The sequence below is a fragment of the Colossoma macropomum genome, unplaced genomic scaffold, assembly GCF_904425465.1.
Source record: "Colossoma macropomum unplaced genomic scaffold, Colossoma_macropomum, whole genome shotgun sequence".
Classification (NCBI taxonomy): Eukaryota; Metazoa; Chordata; class Actinopteri; order Characiformes; family Serrasalmidae; genus Colossoma; species Colossoma macropomum.
In genome coordinates this window covers 1,964,437-1,985,409 of record NW_023495761.1, presented here as the reverse complement: position 1 = coordinate 1,985,409, position 20,973 = coordinate 1,964,437, and the positions used below count along the sequence as shown (strand labels likewise).

Here is a 20,973-nt window from a genome sequence, read left to right as displayed (position 1 = left end):
AGCAGACCACACATCCTTTTCCCATCGCTTCCAGTCCACACGCTCGCCATTTCACCATTACGACCTGATCTCAGATCAGCCATGACGTTCCACTCATCATCGCCTCCGGGATCAGCGCCGTCCAGCTTTCCTACTCTGGGTGTACTTCACTGTGATGGCCGCTGTTCAGAGACAGCTTTGTCTCAGTGTCACTGTGGTTTAGATAATGGCTGGATTCCAGTCACATTCACAAATGAGAATAACTCGATAACTCGAGATAAGCACTCCTGCCTACACCCTCCCCTCAGGTTCGCCTGTCCTCCTCTTGGCAACTTGCGCCACCGTGTGGCCTAACAGTACAACAACAAGCTCCTCACAACGCTTAGTCTATGGTTTGTTTGAACTAGTAGTTTCTAAGTGCTTTGGAAGGAGCTGGACTTCAGCTGGGCCTCGAGTCACTCTTCACACATTTGGCAGGTAAATGTACTTACAGTAAACGTTATTTCCGGTGCCGAAAGAAATAAGCTGTCTTTAGTTGTTTTGTTGCAGCTGATTTCTTCACCCTCGTTTGCACAAACTGTCAGTTAATACAATGTAGTTCACTCAGAAGAGAGTTTACTGTCTTGTGAGTGTGAACAAACTGTAAACAAACAAACAAACAAACAAAAAAGCAGTTATCTAAGCACTACTGTGACGGTGAAACATGATGGACGTCGTTCGTCTGGTTTAGCAGGGAACCTTAATGAAGGCTCAGTCTCAATTGTCTCCTCACTCACAATGTAGTGCACTAAGTAGGTCCTGAAATAACCTTTAGACCCAGATAGTGAATAGTTTGTCTGGTAGGATGCCATTTAGGATTCAGCCATGGGGAGCATGTCTCCCTGTTTAGCATTTAGTGCATTATTTGGGCGTAGAAGCCATATAGCTTCATGACTTACGTAGTGCACTATGTAGGGAAGAGGGAGCAGCAATTGTTTGTTTTAAATGAACGCATCTACAATTTGACCACTAATCTATTATTATTAATTGTTGTTGTTGTTCTTATTATTATTATTATTATGAATGCCTATATGGCCATACGATTATAAAGTGAATTTAAATTACTGTATCATATCAAATGGGACTACTGATTTTTGAGAAAACAGAAAATCCAAATGATAAAGGCATTGAAGTGACGTCAAAAATGTCAGACGTTCATTTATGGTTAAACTACCCAAAACAACATCATTTTTACACAAATCACAACAAGCTCTGTGTGTTTTTCCTTATACACCATTTAGCTGCTAAAGTAAACTCCACACTCTCAAAAAAAGATGGTTCTTGAATAGTTATTAAGTAAAAAGAATGGTTCTGGGTAGAACCAGAAGTTCTATATAGAGCCCTTTTCTGCTTAAATGGTTCTTCAGATTGATGGAGAATTGGTTGTATATTCCTTATACAAAATTTAACGTAGGCTACCCAGCATGATTTAGGTAAACGACCCTCCTCGTGTGTGACTGACAACACTTTTGACCAATAGGAACTCTAGGACCAGCCCACTATCCGGACACCCCCACTTCGCACCCCCACGGTAGGTAACCCTGAGAGGCCTGTCTGCTCCCCGTGCCGCTCTACACAGATCATGATGGGCTAGTTGGGATTCGGGCGGCAAACGGAGCGAACAGAGGCCAACAAAGCGAACAGTCAGGTGCGCTAATGAGGTCTGTTTGCTACTTGCTTGTCTTGCTGTAGCTTGTCGTCCTCCGTGTTGGACCTAAACCTTCACTGCAGTTATTTAGCTGAAGATTTCAGCAAAGTCGCGCTCATTTTCAGCTACTTCCTAAATTTTCCATAGCACAACCTGCGTGGGCGTGTCCCTTACACATTTACTAACCACGTGACACTATAACCCAATCAGGGAAAGCTTTTTGATAAAGATAAATAAGGTTATGATGTAGAAAACGACAAGACGTTTTTTAAAAAACGTTATTTATTAAAGAAAAAATGACGAGATGTTCATTTCATTGCATCATATATCTATACATCTGTGTTGTACAGACTTAAGTGGGAGGGAGAAGAAAAAATCTTAGGGCAAAATCCACAAATGATCCCCTTCCCCCTTCCCTGAGGCCAAATTACAGACCTAAAGTTACTAGACAGCAATAGAGCGACAAGATTAGTTATCCCTAGCTTGGATAAATTACCTGGAATAGATTTTTTCATGCTACACCCACAAATCAGGTCTTAAGTAGCAACTGTTGCTAGAAGGAACAAGCTATATAGGATCTTAGGAAAAGTCCCATTGAACTCAATGATGAACTGTAACTCACCTTTGGTAAAATACCTACATTTAGTGCGTTTTTTAATCTCTATATTTAATTTGTATGCATGTGGAAAGCCACACTGTTATGATGGTATCAGAATCAGGCTCCAACCTCTAATTTCAATTAGCTACAACATAGTACAGCTCAGTTGTGTAGCATTTTAAACAGTGACTCTAAACTCAAACCCAAACTCATGCAGTTTTTGCCAATGTTCAGAAAAGCTTGTCCAGCTTAGCAACTGTTACTACGAAAGAACACATTTCTGGGCAAAGCAGGAAAAGGACAACTGAAATGTGCAGGAGGGCACTGGGAGAAGAGTGCAATTTGGGACTGAGCCATCGAGACTTCTCCACTCGCCCTTTCTCAGAGTGTAATAAGCATGATACGAGGCATGGAAACCTGCTGGATGGGATTGGAACACTACCACAGTATTTTAATATAGGAGAATTAATACAGGGCCAGCTGCAGGGTCCCAACACTTTCATTATATCCACAGAGTCAATTCAAGTCCACAAGTTCATATAGCCTCGACGGTAGGTGAATTTACAGTTTTTTGAGGAAAATAAATAGAGATTTACTAAGGAAGATGTGGTGCACATGGATGTGTAGGCCCAATCTGTACAATTTAAGAATGAAAATGATTTTTTTGTCTTTTTGCAGTACAAAGGTCACAGTCTGTCAAAAACAAACAAAACAAAACAAAACAAAAAATTCCAAACACACACGTAGGTGAAAAAGGGTGAGTGGATATAAAGCATTGTTAGCCAAACATTCAGTGTTGTAGAAAAAGCAGCTTAGGACTGATGTAGGATCATATTTACAGGTCCAAGAATTACAGACTATGTAAAGCTGAACAAAGGTCATCTTTTCACAACGTTAAATTTAATCTGTAGCACCGTGTTAAAATGGCTGCTCTTTATACAGAAACACCTTCAGGATTTTAAATGGGTTTTCTGAATGCTGAGTATGAAAGGGGGACTAACAATGAACATTTTGTATCAATACAAGAATACAGAAGAAATTTCTTAAATATTAGCATATTAAGTATTAGATGAAAAAAAACTGAAAAAAATGCACACAATAGAAAACTTCAGTGTCAATGTTCAGTATAGTCGCTATTATAAGAAAACCTTGTGTCTCCAAAAACGTTTAATGGACATGACGGTAACACCAATTTTATTCCAAGTAATTTTAGACCAGTGCTGTTGGTTTGGTCATTATCAAATGCCTAAGGTGGCATTTTCAACTAGTGTAAAGGAAAAAAAAACCCCAAAAAAACAGAAATGGAGCTACAAGGTTTTCATATGACAGTGACAATCAACTCAAACGGTAATGGAGACTCAAAGGTGATGACAACAGGGCTGTGACCTTGTGCTACTAAAAGTTCCACACTTCTAAAATGACTGTTTTCTGAAACATTTGGCAATGAATCGAGGGTTAAAGGCTGCATTTCTTTTTTATTTGTCACTTATTCACTTCCATTCTGCGTAAGCCCTGTTGACTGACACCGTCTCACAACATCAAGGTCCATTCAGAAAACATCAAGTGCCGAGACCAAAGTGTTCAGGGTCAGATGTTGGAGCTGCGGCGGCCCCTGGTGGCCCCGAGCGAGGGCCGCAGACGCGGATCCCGGGCTTTATAGTGCTCATTAAAGTCCAACCGGAAGCTCAGGAACTGCAGACTCTCATCTGAACTGGTCATCAACAGACGTAAGAACTCCTGAACGATGCCCTGGAGGGATGGAGGAAGAGGGTACAAAGTAAGAGAGAATAAGAGGAGAAAACTGAAGTAGCGGAGAAAAATAGAAAACACGAAACTGCAGCTGAAGAGCTGAAATACTTTATAAAAGAATCCATTCTGAACAGTCTGCATTTCTGTCAACATTGACAGCTTTAATAATGTAATTTATGTACTGCAATAAATAATTAACAGCATTTTTTATGCCGGCATTTTTCAGGCTGAAATCTAGCTGCATGTGTGCTTTATGTTGCTATAATAGAATCTGTGAAAATACAGCTTTTAAATTTCCTTATTTCTTTTAGTTATACCTTCAGCAAACTGCACTGGACAGTGCTCGTGAGAGAACTATGGATGAACAACAAATAGCAAAACAACAGCAATGTGGAAAGTCCTAAGACAGCAAGAGTGAGAGAGCTATAGTCGGTGCATGTTCAGGTTTGTGTGACCTCACACGATTAAAATATAATCAATTATCAACAGTAATAAATACTTTAAAAAAGCGATTTTCTCACAATTAGCTGCACAAAAAAATGTGATTAATTATTATTTTAATCATCTTACAGCCCAAATACATACATAGGTGTGTTTATTACCTGGTACAACACAGAGATGATCAAATACACATATATCAAAACACATACCAAAAAGGTATTTGTTCACCTGATCAGGTATTGGAATAAGGCATATCTAGTTTGCAATAAACAAAAAATAAATAAATTGTTACTCTCTTTCAATTTTTGAAGGTTTTTGATCAAAGTTTGTAACTAAGCGTCTGACCGAAAAAGGAAAGAATGTTGGGAAACAAGCAGCTGATGTTGAGGCTCAAGCAGAACAGCAACACGTAAACAGAGCTATAAAAGTATTTCAGACAAGATTATACATTTGTACAGTGTACGATGTGCAAGTGATTGTTCTGAAGACCACCTTGTCGCATTTAGCTAAAAGATAAATCACTAAATCAACTGAATAATCAAGTATGATCACCTCCTATGCTTGCTAAACACCATAAACCAACATTAAACCTTCCACTGTTTAATGTTCTATTATTATTATTATTCTATTTTTTCTATTGTATTTTTTAGTTTTTCACTGAGGTATCTGGATCAGGGATGTGCATGAGAACTCAGCTTGCAAGATGCCAGTATCTTATCAGCATCCAACATGACACTTGTTAGCTTATTAGCTCTTCTGAAGAGACAGTCTTTGTTGCTCATCCAACATGAAAAGTTACGTTTTAAGTTAAGATTTTCCTCTGGCTGTTTTTGAACAACAAAGATAATGGTTTCTAATGTATCGTTTTGCGTGCTCATGTATTTTGTGTGCAACACCAGTGCTGTCACCTAAAAAGATGAGCTAACATCACTATTTTAGCCTGTTTTTTGTCACTGTTTATCATTCCTTGAGGTTAACTGGATATCAGTTTATGAACTCTTACAGATAATCAAATATCAAAAATCAGTCACATCGCACATCTCTATTCTGAGTAGTGAAAGTAGTGTCTGTGGTAGAACCAGTGAAACAGAATGTGTGTATTGGTGAAAAATGATGTGGTAGAATGGTGTGTATGAGTTACCTGGTAGAAGTGAGTCAGTAGTCTGAGCTGAGAGCACATTTTTGGTATGGTGTCTTTAAACTCCTGCACTCGTTTGTTCTCGGCTGCTTCCTGTCCTGCTGTCACACCCCACTCACCCTACAAGGCACACACACACACACACACACACACACACACACACACACACACACACACACACACACACACACATAAATATACATCAGCCACACAACAAGAATAACTTTCACCTTTGAACAAAAGACTATTAAAGACTGGACAGTTTTCAACTATTACAATGGCAGTGAAAAATCATCAGCGTGAACTTTTATTATTCATTGTTTACTAAGGAACAAAGGCACTGTATTTTTCTAGAGCAGGGGTGCCACTCTTGGTCTTTCAGACCTACCACCCAGGAAATTTCAAGTCCAGCACACCTGGCTCTAATGTTCAGATGACCCTGAGGCCTTTATTACCTGGATCAGGTGTGTTAGATTATGGTCGGAGCAAAACTCTCTGGGGGGGGTGAGGGGGATCACATAAAATGTAGCCATACACTATATTTAAGTGTGTTCACTATAGAGGATGTGTTCACTTATTTTTAAAACATGTATTTTGATCAGGGGTTTTCATAATGTTGCACATGACTAATTTTTCAAACTAGTTTTATAGCACTCTTTAAAATTAATTTCATTCAAAATTACTGTAAATTCAAGCGGTGCTGAAGTTTTCTTGAAATAACGTTAAAAAAAACATTTTCATATTGGATTGTTGCTACTCTTCAGAATCAGTGTCTACTGAATGAACATCAGACACGGCTATTAAACAGCAACAATAACAACCTGTTTGATTGATTATCATGTCATTTACAGCATGATCATGTGTTTGTGTCCCTGTAACACTTTAGATCCAGAACGGTTAAAGTGAGCACACTGCCTAGGGTGCATTGATAAGCACGTGATTAAGAAGGCAGAGGCAGTACAGCTATAGCGCTGACTACTCTAAACTGCTATAGGTGGTGTTAGCTAGAACCAAAAAACAATGACAAAGTATTTCTGCTCTCAATATTACCTTGATAAACTAACATGTTGGCATTATCCACTAAGCAGAACAAACCTTGTGTAGAAGCCCACGAGCCATCACCATCTACTACAGCTCTAATACTAATGAGTTTATGCCATTAACTGACAGCGGTTACAGAAATAAGTGTTAGTTGCACTTCTATTTTACATGTAATGGAAAAGGGGATCATTTCAATAGCAATATTCTTAGATAAAAGCTGAGAATCAGGGGCCGTATTTCAGAAACATCTTAACTCTGAAATCTTCTCTCTTTAGTCACCATGACAACTTCAGTTAGGACTGAATTTAGGAGAGTATCTATTACAGAACAACAGTTCTTCAGTTCCCAATCTTATCCAAACTCCAGATAAGAAAACAGTATTACAGAAACATCCTAACAAGACAAAATTTCCTAAATACTGTCCTAACTTTAGGATAACCCCAAAGGTGTCTTAATAAAGCAATAAGCCACGAGATGCTGTGCATTACTGCAATTTTATCAGGAGGAGGGTGTTCTTAGGCACAACGCAAAGTGGAACTCCCTTTCCTGTGATAAAATTGAAGTAACGCACAGCCTCAAGTGGCTTATTGCTTTTATAAAACGACAGCCAACATGAAATATAACTTATTTCTGAAAATAAGTTATTATTGATAATAAACGACAAACATTCTGCCAAGAAATGTAGTTCCTTTAGAGTGGGAGACTCAAATGGCTCCCTGCTCCCTACATAGCTAGCGCACTATGTAGGATTTAAATAATGGATCCTGCACCTCAACGGTGCAAAATATAGCTAAGAAATATAAACGGTGCACTATTTGGCCGTAGAGGCTAGAATTTCTAAACTTTCATAGCTAGCATACTATTTAGGGAGTATGGAGCCATTTGGGATTCAGCCCGGGTTTGACGCTACTTCTGACTGAAACACGAACATTTGAAGCGTGTGAGCCATTCAAGTTTTTTTACTGCTGTTTTACAGTGAATCATACCGTAAGTACTTCAATACTAGTGTTGTTATATTAATAATGGAGTTGTTTAGGATGTTGGCTATCTTTTAACCGGTTAGCTAGCTGACCTGCCAAGTTCTAGTTAAGAACATAAGTTGCCAGACCCTCAGTGTAAACAAAAAACGGGTTCTTACTTTATCAGTATACTCGGAGGTCCATGTGAGCAGCATGAGAGTCAAAGATTATTCCTTTAACAGCACAAGGGTTTTTTGTGCCGTGGCGTAGTAATACAGAGTTCACTTGCTGTGAGGTGGTCATAGGTGTGCGATTATCGTGGATTTTACAATGGCATCAATCGCGGCTCAGCCAATCAGATTTTAGGACCAGAACTAAAAACTTTGTTTTTTTCTAATTTTGTGTTTTAAAAATCCCAGACACTACAGGCACAACCTCCACCGTCCCCTCCTATTACCATCGTGTGTCAAAGCTGATGAAAGCTCATAAGATAAAATATTTTAGTGATGGTGGTGAATAACGAGCAGACAGAGTTAAACATGTGTCTGTTTATTAGGAGGAATAACGTTAACGCGCTCGGCTAAAGCATTTGGGAAACAGAAACTGAAACTGTGGAGCGACGCTCTCAAACAGCACTATATTATCTCCAGTTTTGTTTTGACATTAGTAAGAATAGTTATAACTTACAAAGAATAGTTATAACTTACACTTCTAACAACATTTTGATTGTGTTTAAGTTTCAGCTTTGCGTGTATTATGTTTGATAACAGACATGACAGTTGATTGTCGACTTCGATCGAGAAGGTTAAGATTTCCTAACTTGAGATAAGTTGATCTGTAAGATGCTGTAAAATAAGATAAATTAATATAAGATTGTTTCTGTAATATGAATTTGAGAAAAGCCTTCTCTTGACCCCTCACATTTTAACTTGGAGATGGAAAATGACCTCTGTGATGAACTAAAACTTAATGATGTACTACTGTGTTATCAGTAGAAAGTGAAGTCCTCGTAATGTACTTGTAACTACAACCTTACACAGCATTTTTAAAAGCCCTGCAATGTCCCTGTGCCCACTTCATGCTTTGTACCCCCGTCCACTGCTGCCTGCCTGACCATAAATTAGCCTTCACTTTGGCCTTTTAGCTCAGAACTACTCATTACCCTTCTGACCTTGCAAACGGACTCACCTAAAAACCTCTTATCGTTTCGCTCCCTTAATCACACACTCACACTCGCAGTAAAACACCCTGGCAGGCTCCACACTTATGTTTGTTTTTATAGCGCTCTTTGCTGAAGCGCTAAAAATCGATAGCTACTGAAAACGGACACCCGAGCTTGTAAAAGGGGCGTGCTTTTAGCCAAGTGCTTTCCAGGCAGGGCCAAATTAAACTGTTAATCTAAGTCTGCACTGTGCTGTCTCAGGGGGAGAGATGTACAGAGAGCTGTAGCCATGGCCTTGCCATCAGTACACATGACTGCTCTGGAAAAACCTATTGATTTTCTGTTGACAAGAATCTTTAATTACTCCTACATAACTATAATTCAGAGTCATTGAAAGACCGTAATTTCTGCAAGCTCACAGTCAGGGGATGCCAAATAAGTTTACATATGCACTCATTAGCCACTTTATCAGATACACAGCCTGTAGATCTTTCTAATGTCTGCATTGTTGCCTGCACACACTGTGTTAATCACCCTCTCGCCCTTCATTAAAAAATCTCTATTGCTGGATATTTTTGGATGGATATCCCAGAGTCATTGTCACTGCTGTACTGAAAATGGTGGTCCTGTGGTCAGCAACTGAATCAGCTAGAGGCTAACAAATTGTGCATGACAACAGGTTACAGTCATTAACACTGTAATTATTTACACCCTTATAAGAGTTCATATAAGGTTCTTAATGGCAATGCTTATGTATAGAACATGACAACTTAAAGAACCCTTTGAATGTTTAAATGGTTCTTTTCCACCGTGGAAAACCTGTTTTATATGGTTCTCTTTAAAGAACCTAACTTTAAAGAACTTAAACCTGATTTTATATAGCACCAAAAAGGGTTCTACTATTATTTCTTTTCGTACTATATAGAACTTTATACATACATACATACATACATACATACATACCCCTCTGCACCCCCCCAACCCACTGCCATCACTGCTGGCGCAGCTTATTGAGCGTTCATTATGTTAGTAATCTAAAAAAAATATTTTTTTTTATTATAGAGTTAATATTAAAACACTAAATGAAATCACAAAATTATTGGGAAAGCTGTATACTTAGACTGGTCTTAAGAGATTTATTTATTTATTTTTGTTGACAATTTATGTGAAGTTAATCTTCCATGCTCTTGTTGTATTGTTCTCCCTAGTGTTCCAAACTGTTGGTGAATTAATGAAAGAAAATATATACACACACACACACACACACACACACACACACACACATTCACATGGGACATCCCCCTCCAAACCCCTGCTCTCTATACCTCTTGCTCTCTCTGTCTTTTGTTGTCCTCGTACTGTACACGGAGCTGCAGCTCCTCCAGCGCTGAGCGGTACAGGGTGTCCTGAGCATTCTGGAACTCAATGATCTGGTCAAACACAGCCCGCAGCTGGTTCAACAGAGACTGCAGCAAAGAACACACACAGAGAAAATGATGATGCACCACAGTTCAGTACCTTTTTATACTGTTGTCGAGGACTGAGCAGGTAACAGAATTAGCATATCAAAAAACAAAACAATCCAGTACCAAAGGTTAAGTACTCCAGTGCTGAATCATATGAGCCTAAATCATATGAACCTACATTAACATGTAATACATTGATGATTTTAAATTAATATTGGCCTGCAAAGATAGAAAAGTATGTGCTGTCAATATTAGGGTTACCAGAGGATGGGAACATCTAACATCACATAGTAATGTGCATTAACGTCACATGTAAAGACACTGATGGTGGTGTTGAAAAGCTAGCAGTACTCCTTAACAGAACTGCTGACTTCTTTGCGTTTTGAATGCAGACTCACCAACATTTCCGATGTCAAATTTCTTTTACTTCATGAGGTAACAGCACCCCATCATATGCCTACTTGCTTCGTCTTGTTAAAGCCAGTCTTTATAGTTGCCATTTCTAGGCATTTTGACTTAATTTAGTGCGACTGTGACTGTGAGATATTTGACTCACGCTACCAGCTAAAAGACATAATGCTCTTGCTACTTGATCCCAAAAATAAGAAAATGCGAGGTGATGTGAAATACATGGGTGAGGTCGTTGGTCACTATCAAAGTTTGTGTACTTATATCATGAAGAAAAATTGTTACAGAAACCCATGATAATATTTTCCATGACTTTTTAGATATGTTTTTCATTCAAGTTTATTTAAATTGTTTAAGGACAATTCAGGATTAGATTTAGGCACATTTATTTTATATGAGTTTCCAGATTTTCCGTACAAATCCTGGCATACTTGGTAGGGCTGGGCAATATGACACTATTTATCATTTTTTCCCAAAGCAAATGACACAAAAATATATACATCATTACTATCATGTATCGAGTTGTCACATTTTGACATATTACCCACCTCTAATACTCAGTTAACAGTACAAAAAATTACCACAAAATCTTGGGCACTGTCATGTTTTTCTTTTCTTTATTATTTTATTTGTGTTTGGAATCTGCTGGTTTTCAAAGATTGTTTGGTTTGAATCCAGAATGATTATGGAAGACTGTAGTGACATTAGGAAACAAGCTCCATGTTATTATTATTATTTTTTTTTACACCTATAAGTTAATCAGTCTTTACCATCACAGAGGTCTTTCACTGTAGTACCTATTTATCCAGACTGGGCACAAGTCTAATTGTTTCCACTGATATGTGAGTCCTGTGCTGGTGGTGTGCAGTCTGAAGAGTTCAGTTCGTTCTCCTAAATGTATGAGGCTGTTTAAGCTTGTGTGTGGCTCACCCTGCTGTTGGAGTCCAGTAGGCAGCGGGAGATGATTGTGTCCAGGAAGACCTCGTGGGCCGCTATGATGTGGTCCAGGTCCTGAGCCTGCTGCACCTTATTCCACAACTCATCCCACGAGCACTCCAACACCTACATGACACACACATACACATTAATATCTCCTAATAATAATAATAATAATTATATTATTATATATGAACATAGCTGACATTGTTTTAACTGTGTAATAGATTAATATGGGACTTCAGCTGTAGCATCTATAATACCATAGAAAAAATTGCATACTGCTGTATATTCCGAACACAGAGAGAGAGACAAAGAGAGTGAGTGAGTGAGAAAACACAAAAGAAGTGAGAGTGTGCAGAAGAGAGCATGAGAGAGAGCATGCAATAGCACTGCTGAAAGTGAGTGACAGTGAGACAAAGTATGCAAAAGAGGGAGAGATAGAGAGAGAGTACAAAAGACTGTAAGACAGAGCAGAGTGCAGGAGAGAGCAACTGGCCTCGAATGTGATGTAGTACTGCATCTGGTGGATAAAGTGGACCATTTCTGAGGCCAAGACGTGACACTGATGCAGCACTCCAGAGAGCTCTGTGAACAACACAGACAAAGTGTAAATTCTAACTCTTAAATTGATAACACATCTGTTTTGATTCAAATTTTATGGAAAAAAACAAACCAAAAAAAAACCTACTAAAATAAACCAAACAAGTCAGGCACAAAGATGTCAATTAAGAATGCAAACTGAATGTGTAACTCTTAATACTGTAATTACATAAAAAGTATTGCAGAACAACAGTAGTAACTCTAGACTGTTAAGGATTTAATTGAAGCACCATCTGAAAAACTATGTAATTAGTGCTTAGAAGCTTAGAAGCTCCTGACTGAGCAGAATTCCTTCTCCTTCTGCACAGAACATGGCCTAAATCAAACTGGCTCCAGAGCAGCGCCTCAGTATAAGCCCTCCTTCATCACACATTTTCTTCCTTTTGCCCCCTGCATGTGGCAGGGTGGTACTGCACTCACCCGGCATGCTCTTCAGCAGTTTGGCATTGCACATTTGACTCTTCCAGATGTCTGTCAAGATGTACTCCATCCTCTTGGCTCTCCACAAGAAGTTAAACACCCGCAAGTAGTGGCTCATACATTCACGGGTGAACACCTAGCACAGGTAACGCACACAAAAATAAAATAGAATATCATGGTGGGTTTAAAAATAGTGTCAATACACGGCAAACCAGCTTTCAATATTTGACTATTCAGTAATTAAAAATTTAACCTGAATTAAGTCCACTGTTGATGGACTACCTAAACACAGTTTTGACTTAATCCAAAACAATTTTCTGTCACAAATCACAAATCTTTAAATATTGCAATACAATTGCATAATGAGTTTCATGATAATTTTATAATTTATTAATTAATTTACGTGGGACCTGTTGACATTTTTTAGCTTGCTGATGAGAATCTAAGGGTAGCCGCAGCTCTTAGAGCAAAAATGGAGCCAGTTACCGTGGCAATTGGTCCATCCACATGATAGTCCAGGCTGAATACGTCCCAACCTGTGTCACCTGGAGACACCTGTCCAAAAAAAATAAAAAAAAATAAAAAAAAGCGGTTTTGTTACTGTGCTTTTAAATCTGATATGTAAATGACCTCTGTTCTGATTGGTTGCCCTGTATTCAAAAGGCAGTATGGCCTGAAATCTGGAACAAACTGCTAAGTTTGGTCATAAATCCTCAGAGACGCTGGAGGAAATCAGATCTGAATCTTTTGGAAGGCTGTGATGACAGCACTTTCCTGACAGCCAGGAACAGCAGCACATTTGTTTTCCCCACATCTGTCACTCTTGTAACTCTGCTACAGTGTGTCACTCTGCTGCAGTTTGCATATATGGACTGTATGGAGTGGAGAAATCCTGCATTACCTCCAGAAGGCGCACATCCAGTCTCTTGAGGATCTCTGGGCTGTCAAACTGGGCGTTCGTTGCCCTCACGGCTGTCTCCAGGATACCAGTCAGATTGTGCTGGTAGAGGGTGGTGGCCGCACGGGCCAGCTCTGGCCTGACAAACAAGGCAGAGAAGATTAAGAAAAGCATGAGTGGCCATTACAGAAACAGTTCCATCTGAAAAAACCAACACTGTGTGCAGTGAATGAAAACAAGAACGATTTAGTAATATCTCAACTACACAATGCTAACTGCAAGTCCTTCATCTGTGATATGCAGCTTAAGCTTATGGAAATTGATGGTTTGGTTCAAAGCACATTTTGAAAGCATTCCTTGTGTAAGAATCAAGTGTCTGTCTTTTCTAACTTTTTGTGGATGGTATACGGTGCTCAAACCAACATGGGCAATCTCAATGTGCTCAAGCACAGCGGTAGATGTAGTGTTTGAATTTTACTGCCAACAGGGGGCAGTGCTGCAGATCATACAGAATACAGATTTAACAAGGCACATGGTCGGCTATATAAAAGTACAGCATGTCGTAAATGTGTTATTCAGCAGATGTAAAGACAGATTGTTTAGATTTAGGGAAAAGAACAGGTAGAGTTATGTAAGCATGATGGGACTTCAGTTCGTCGGCTGTGTGCGTGTACTCACTTCAGCAGATCCATCAGATGTCGTATGAAGTCTCCTTGACCCAGCAGCAGGTATCTTCTCATGGCCTGGAGGTGGTCAAGCAGCTGGTAGTTTTTATTCAGGACGTCCAGCAGGTACTTACTGGTCTCAAAATATGCTGCGTCAATCTTACTCTGAAACGCCCCCTCCAGATCAGTGAAGAGCTCCGCCGCTGAAAAGGAGAGGAGAGGAGAGAAGAGAGAGAGAACGAAAGAAAGGAGTCTCAACATACAATAAAGGGAAAAGTTTGAACACTATGTAATGAAGAGTGAACTCTACAACACTCATATACCAGATCCAGTTTCTGCTGTCATATACCTAACTGTGCAATATAAAAGTATATCTTCTCTCTCTGAAGAAAAACAAGTATATCCAGTGGCAACTTTATAGGAGAGGCCAAAAACGTTCTTTATTTTTAATGTAAGTCAATGTAAAAAGACTTCATTTATTTCATTCACTATTTTGGAGCATTTATGATGGTCTAACCATAACATTTTCACACAATGTAAAGGACAGCTGCTGTCAAATAAAACAGAAAAATAAAAATTCAAAATTACAGTCTACTCATATAGATTTAAAGGGTCCACATCCTACATTTTTCTTGTGTTTTATTTTGTTTTCTGAAGTCCACTTATGACATTTGTGTGGTTTCACATACCAGAAAAAGTCACAATTTCTCCCATTCTTGATTTCCTAGAATTAAACAGGCTGCTTAAATACTGATATATCTCAATGACCTCTGCTCTGACTGGCTGCCCTGTATTGTGCCTCAGTCCAGGCTGAAACACTCCTTATAACTTAAGGGTGAATGGGCAGGACTGAACTACTGCAGGCTGAATAGTTGCACATGTAAACATTCACAAAAACAGTAAATTCAAAATGGGCTTTTTTTCACAGCATGAACTGTGAAGGGTCAACCTTTAGCCTTCCAACTGCACTCTGAAGTGATCTGAGACCCTCTGGTATTTTTAAACATGATTGATTTTTAAGACTTGAAGCATTCATATAGTCCTATAGTGTGAGATGGTCAGCAGTGTAACTGAATGAATAATTAGGATGCTGACCACAGAGACAGAGGAGCTACGTGTTGTGGCAAATAGTCAGTCAGCTGCCAGTTTGTGGTGAAATATTTCTCCAGGCCTTTTCTGTGTTATCTGCTCATCTTGCCCATCTATTCATCGCCATCTTGCGATTGTGCTATACTTTGTGTGTGTATGCACAAACAGGACTGGTCAAGTTTAGCTTTGTTTGTATCATGTTAGAACAGTGAGATCTGGGGTTTTTTAAAGCTTTTTGCAGCAAGAACTTGTGTGCGCGACACCCTCTCTTTGTCTTGTGTGCATGTCCTCACGACAAAAAGACAAGAAATTTGTTATTAAGTTATTATAAATTAGTTATTATATAGTTATTATAAAAGTTGTTTGTGATTCTCTCCATTTTCAAAATCTGTTAGGATTTTAAAAGTCGTATAGCGTATGCCCAAATTAAGAGAGGGCAGAATAAAGGAAGAGACTGAGAGAGAGAGACAAAAGAATGGACGGAAAGGCAGATGTAGACAGTGAATGTAAACATCACTCTGGAAACATACACTCAAGGTCAAGGCTGGCAATGGGCACTAAGCGCATTGATCTGGTGTAGCTATGGGCAGACGCTAAATACAGCCGGCGTCGATACAGCCGCTAAAACTGCACATCCACAGTCCAAAACACCACTCTCCTCCACAAACAGATCAATCCTTCTCTCCTTCCGCCCCCTCATCCCCATCCCCCTCTTCCTCATCTTGTTATTTTTCGGTTAGCCACTGTAATGGCTGCTGGTAGTGTTTTTTTTAAATGACAAACGTGGCTATTCCGAGATACATTAGGCTTACCGTCTTTGGGTGAATCAGTGGATTTGGATGCGGACAAGATTTTACCGGGCGGCGTCCTGTCGTGGCACACCTGATGCAGGAAGTTGATGGATTTGCCAATGAGGAGGACCTGGCAGGACAGCAGAGACACAATTAGACTGGGTGTTGAAACAGCAGTTCAGTGGCTTTGAAACAAGCCTTTGGTGTATATACAGTAAAACACAGCTTAATGATACGAGTCACTGTTATACCCAAAACTTAGTCTTAAAGGCTGCATTTTGTACTGTTCATGTTTCAAATAAATATTGCATTTATCTTTGTGTGTGTGTGTGTATGTTATAAACTACATAACCACAATGACAGCATGATGCTAACTGCTGGGATGCAAGTTTCCATTACTGTTTATCCCGTGTACCCCCCACTGAAAAGGGTCATTTTCATGTTCTTTACCTTTCTGGCCTGGTCCATGGTGATGAAGGAGGGGATCATAGACTTCCTCAGAGAGTATTTGTCGTGCCACAACCTGTCCGTCTTTACTGTTGGATCAGACGCTACGAAGAACTGCAGGGACACGCACACGCACACACACACACGCACAAACATACACAAACACACACAGTCATAAGATTCTGCAACTTTATTTATTTCTTTTTGTTGACTCTTTGCAAGAAAGAAAGCAAAAAGGGCCTACAAGAAAGCAAAGTCTGCAAGAAAAGAAGGCAAAACCAGAAAGAAAGAAAGAAAGAAAATAAATGCAGAAAAAGAAAGAAGAGGGTTATCTACATTCAAAGTGTCTGAAGGTGATACTGTATTATACAGTCAGTTTGTTTATGTACTCAGGGGTCATGCCTGTTTCAGCTCTGAAATAAAGCACTAAGCAGAACTCAGAGATAACTGAATTTAAATACAGACACTGATACAACGTCCTTGCAACTTCATAATGACAAATCAATGAGTGCCATTAATCCACAGGTCAGCACTATGGCCAGACATGGACTGCTTGACCTTCTAATAATACTCACATGGCCAAGGAGAGATACAGAGACGGTGGGGCTACTGAACCAATGAGCAGTTCTTCAGGTTATCTTCATTATGGCCTGACGTTAAAATGCCCTGCTGTAAGAATAACGACTGTGGGTAAAACTGAAAGCTTGTTAACTTCTGAGCCCCGGCAGACTGCATCATCAGCAGCTACAGTACAGCCAAACCTCCTATCATCAGCCTGAGACATCATTAATGTCTCAGACTGCACCGTGATGAAGGGCTGATGCTCAAATGATGTAAAGTACACTATTGCTCAGAAGTCTAGAATCATTTGTCATGTTAATAGTACATGTAATACAATAACTTACACAGTGTAGTTTCAAATGTTAGAAAATAGACACCAATGGAGACCAATGGTTTCACCATTTCACCATTTTAAATATTTTGGGACAAGAAGTGATTAGCAGCTAGAAAGCTAGATAACTGATCACTCAATCTGGCCCCTTTTAGGCTTGTACTTCAGACGTTATATACACAGTAAACAAAAAAGAAGGACATATAAATGCAGTCGTTTACATGGCAATGAATTGAAAGCTAAATTTTCATGACTGTTAGGCTTCACACAATCATCCGCAGCATTAGTGTAAAACATCTGGATGGTTTGATGCTTGTTTGCAAAAAGGGCACAAAGTTTGGGTGATTTTTGATGAAGGTGAAAAGTCTTCTAATGCACAACAGCCCAGGACATACAGAGAGAAGAGAGAGCGAGAAAGCATGGAAAAGAAGGAGTAGAAGAAAAGAAATAAAAACAAGCACAAAGCAGAAAGAGACATAAAAGAAAGAAAGAGAGAAAGAAAGTAAATGAAGAACAAAACAGGCAAAAGAAGAAAGGAAAAAAAGAAACAGAAAGAAAGAACTCATCAGCACTCCCCTATCTGTTCTCGTTAAGGGGTGTGTGTATTTGGTTGGTAGGTGTATAAAAGGGTGAAAACATTGTGAGTGCTGTATTGTGCACTGTAATGAAGATTAACTGAAACACAGTTCACTCTGACTCCACTGCCTCCATCTGTATTTCCTCATCTGACTGCACATACTGCAGAAACAACAGCTTCTCTTCATACAAAACCAGCACAGAGAGAGACGGAACAACAGAACAAAACTATCCATGTGTTCTGACCTCGTGGTACGTGTCCTCCAGTTCTCCATCATAGATCCAGCGGTACAGGAAGTTGAGGATGGGGTGCGACACCAGGCCCAGGATGTGTTGAACCAGCGCCCTCATGTGGGGGTCACCGGTCTTACCATACGCATGAACCGCTGACGCTAACTCCCCACCCTTACGCCCTGATATAGAGAGAGGTAGAGAGAAGAAGAGAATGGAAAAGGACATTAAAAAAAAGAAAAAATAAAGAATAAAGAAGAAAAAGACACAAAAAAAACAATAGAACAAGGGGTAAAGAAAAAGAGAGAGAAAGAAAGAAGAAAGAGAAAAGAATGGAACATGGGTTAAAAACAACATGAGAAATAAAGAAAGAAAACTTCTGTGACGAGTACAAGACTAATTCAAATATCACAATTACACTACAACACAGGACTCCATTATCCAACACAGGACTGCTCACCAACAAACAGCACTGTGGTCTACATGATCTAAAATATCTAATATATTATAGATCTGGGCTGTATCACAATATTTATCATTATCATGATTAACTACGTCACAATACGCTTTTCAGAGCATATCGCGGATATCAACAATACTTTAGCAACTGCATGTTTGATTTAAAAAAGGAGCATTATAAGTCTTGTTTTACTGGATTATGTTCAGCAGTGTATGAAATGTTGAGTACATGTTATTGGAATTATTGTTTTTGAGCTATTTTTAAAATGTGGCACTACTTTGTGTATTCTAACTTAACAGATGAAAAAAAAAAAGATCAGCAACGTTAGCATGTTTGAATGTGGTATTACTGAACTGACCTTGGCAGTAGTCCACCAGAGCGGCGAGGGTCTTGAGCCGAATTTTAGGGTCGTATGTCCACACGAGCAGCCTTCTTAAGGTAAGAGTGCTCTCCACTCCCACATTCACCCCTTGGTCATCTTCTACCTGTAGCTAAACACACTCCAAAATGTCAATATCAGTATACTGTGAGAGATACTGAAATGTACTACAACTGCTCACTGATGGGCTGCACGACAAAATACAGACAAAATACTGTGATTATATTGATATATTTTTAAAATACTGTTTGTTGGATTGTAACTTCCTTGTTAGATTATATAAAAAGTAATAAATAAGGGAAAAAAGTATAAACAAGAAATACAACAAAATTTTAATTAAAAAATCCTGTGTGCAACTGTGTGTGACATGAACAGTATAAACAGTGTCAGTAGTAATTTAATACAACAGCTCTGATGAGCAAAGCAGCAACAAACTAGTACAACACGGTAATGTAGACACACGATCTTTATAATAAATAACACAATGGATAAAGGTATTATTCCCTAAGAACTGAGGTTGTTAACTACAGCAGTTCATAGACTGTAGTGCAACCCTTGTGACAATGACAGGTCACATTTCTTGTCCAGTTGAAAGAATTTAAAGTGCAAAGTGCAAACAGACAAGCGTTCTGTAAACAGTGTATGATATAGATACTGAACACCAGCATTAACAGCCCAGATAGTACGCATACTCATATGTGAGCTGTGATTGGACAGGAAGCTCAAGGCACACAGTAAAAACATGTGATAAGCTAGAGGCCTCATTTGCATACTGCAGCCCACAGGAGATATTTCAAATTATAATGACTCAGTTGGTCCTTTTTTGCCTTGTTTTCCTGCTGAAGAAGCTGTAAATAAGTCTATTGTGTTACCTGTGCATGCAGTACTGAGAGCAGCCTGTAATACTCCTTCAGCTCCTGGTGCAGAGACGCACAGAAACTCTGAGATGAGAGGAAAAACAAAAATGTCTCAAAACCTTGGAGCTAATAACACTAAGATGTCTAAACACTCACAAATAATCATGTAAATGTAATTAGATATTTACACAATTACATGGTGATATAAAGAAATATATTCACAATCTATTTACATTCACCTTAACAATAACTTCAAGCTAATTCTTATGAAATTAAACTTACAAACACACAAAAACATGACAGTACGCATACCTGTCCGACCAATCCGAAGGCTCGGTCCAGACTACGAGAGTCTGTGTACTTTCTGACTTTATTATGAAGCCAGCCGAGCTCCGCCAGTCGGCTACTGGTGTCTCGCAAAGACTTACACAACGGCACCTGCACAGAAAGACATACTGATCAAAACAGGAGTCATATTTCATTAAAAGGTAAACTATACACTTACACCATCATATCACATTATACACATACACCATAGTATACCATAAACATACACTACCATAGTATAATATATATGCACACCATCACAGTATACTTTACAATACTGTGCAAAAGTCGAACACCATCCTTCATTTATTTCATTTCCAAAACGACCATTAACTACAACATATTTATTTTTCAGAAGGTACTTCTGAGGAGATTAGTTATAAGATAATGTATTTGCATATGGAAGTCAAATAACAGAAAAAAACAGGACAAAACTGAAGCTGAACAAAACTGTTCTTAAAACTACAAAACTTGCAAAATCACCAAACGTGTCACCATCAGATGAACTGTACTTAAAGCTTTCATCTTTGAGAGAGAAGAGAAAATCAAGCTCCACTCTTACTTCAGCTCTGAAAAATCCATGTGTTTCTGTCCATCCTTACACTGTGAGAAGACAACTCTATGAGTCCGAAAGGATGTGTAGCTACCAAGAAGCTCTTACTGAGATAGATATAAATAAATAGATAAATAAATAAACAAACAAACAAACAAACAAACAAACTCTTACCAAATCACCCCAGAATGCAGACCACTTTGTGTTTGAGGATTAACTGA

General features: G+C 39.0%; 1 protein-coding gene across 1 annotated transcript in view; it reads right to left on the bottom strand.

Annotated features, from left to right (window-relative positions):
- Window positions 1–2,689: 2,689 nt before the first annotated feature.
- Window positions 2,690–20,973, bottom strand: part of tubgcp3 (tubulin, gamma complex associated protein 3) — a 33,140-nt gene continuing 14,856 nt past the window's right edge. The window contains exons 8-22 of the mRNA XM_036563423.1: window positions 20,185–20,310; window positions 19,888–19,956; window positions 18,995–19,127; window positions 18,192–18,358; window positions 16,481–16,591; window positions 16,052–16,160; window positions 14,164–14,353; window positions 13,489–13,624; window positions 13,074–13,142; window positions 12,588–12,723; window positions 12,064–12,152; window positions 11,559–11,690; window positions 10,080–10,220; window positions 5,596–5,712; window positions 2,690–4,013 (exon numbers count right to left, since the gene is read on the bottom strand). Coding sequence (XP_036419316.1) covers window positions 3,852–4,013; window positions 5,596–5,712; window positions 10,080–10,220; window positions 11,559–11,690; window positions 12,064–12,152; window positions 12,588–12,723; window positions 13,074–13,142; window positions 13,489–13,624; window positions 14,164–14,353; window positions 16,052–16,160; window positions 16,481–16,591; window positions 18,192–18,358; window positions 18,995–19,127; window positions 19,888–19,956; window positions 20,185–20,310 — 1,887 coding nt within the window. The 3' untranslated portion in view covers window positions 2,690–3,851. The remainder of the gene's footprint in view (window positions 4,014–5,595; window positions 5,713–10,079; window positions 10,221–11,558; window positions 11,691–12,063; window positions 12,153–12,587; window positions 12,724–13,073; window positions 13,143–13,488; window positions 13,625–14,163; window positions 14,354–16,051; window positions 16,161–16,480; window positions 16,592–18,191; window positions 18,359–18,994; window positions 19,128–19,887; window positions 19,957–20,184; window positions 20,311–20,973) is intronic.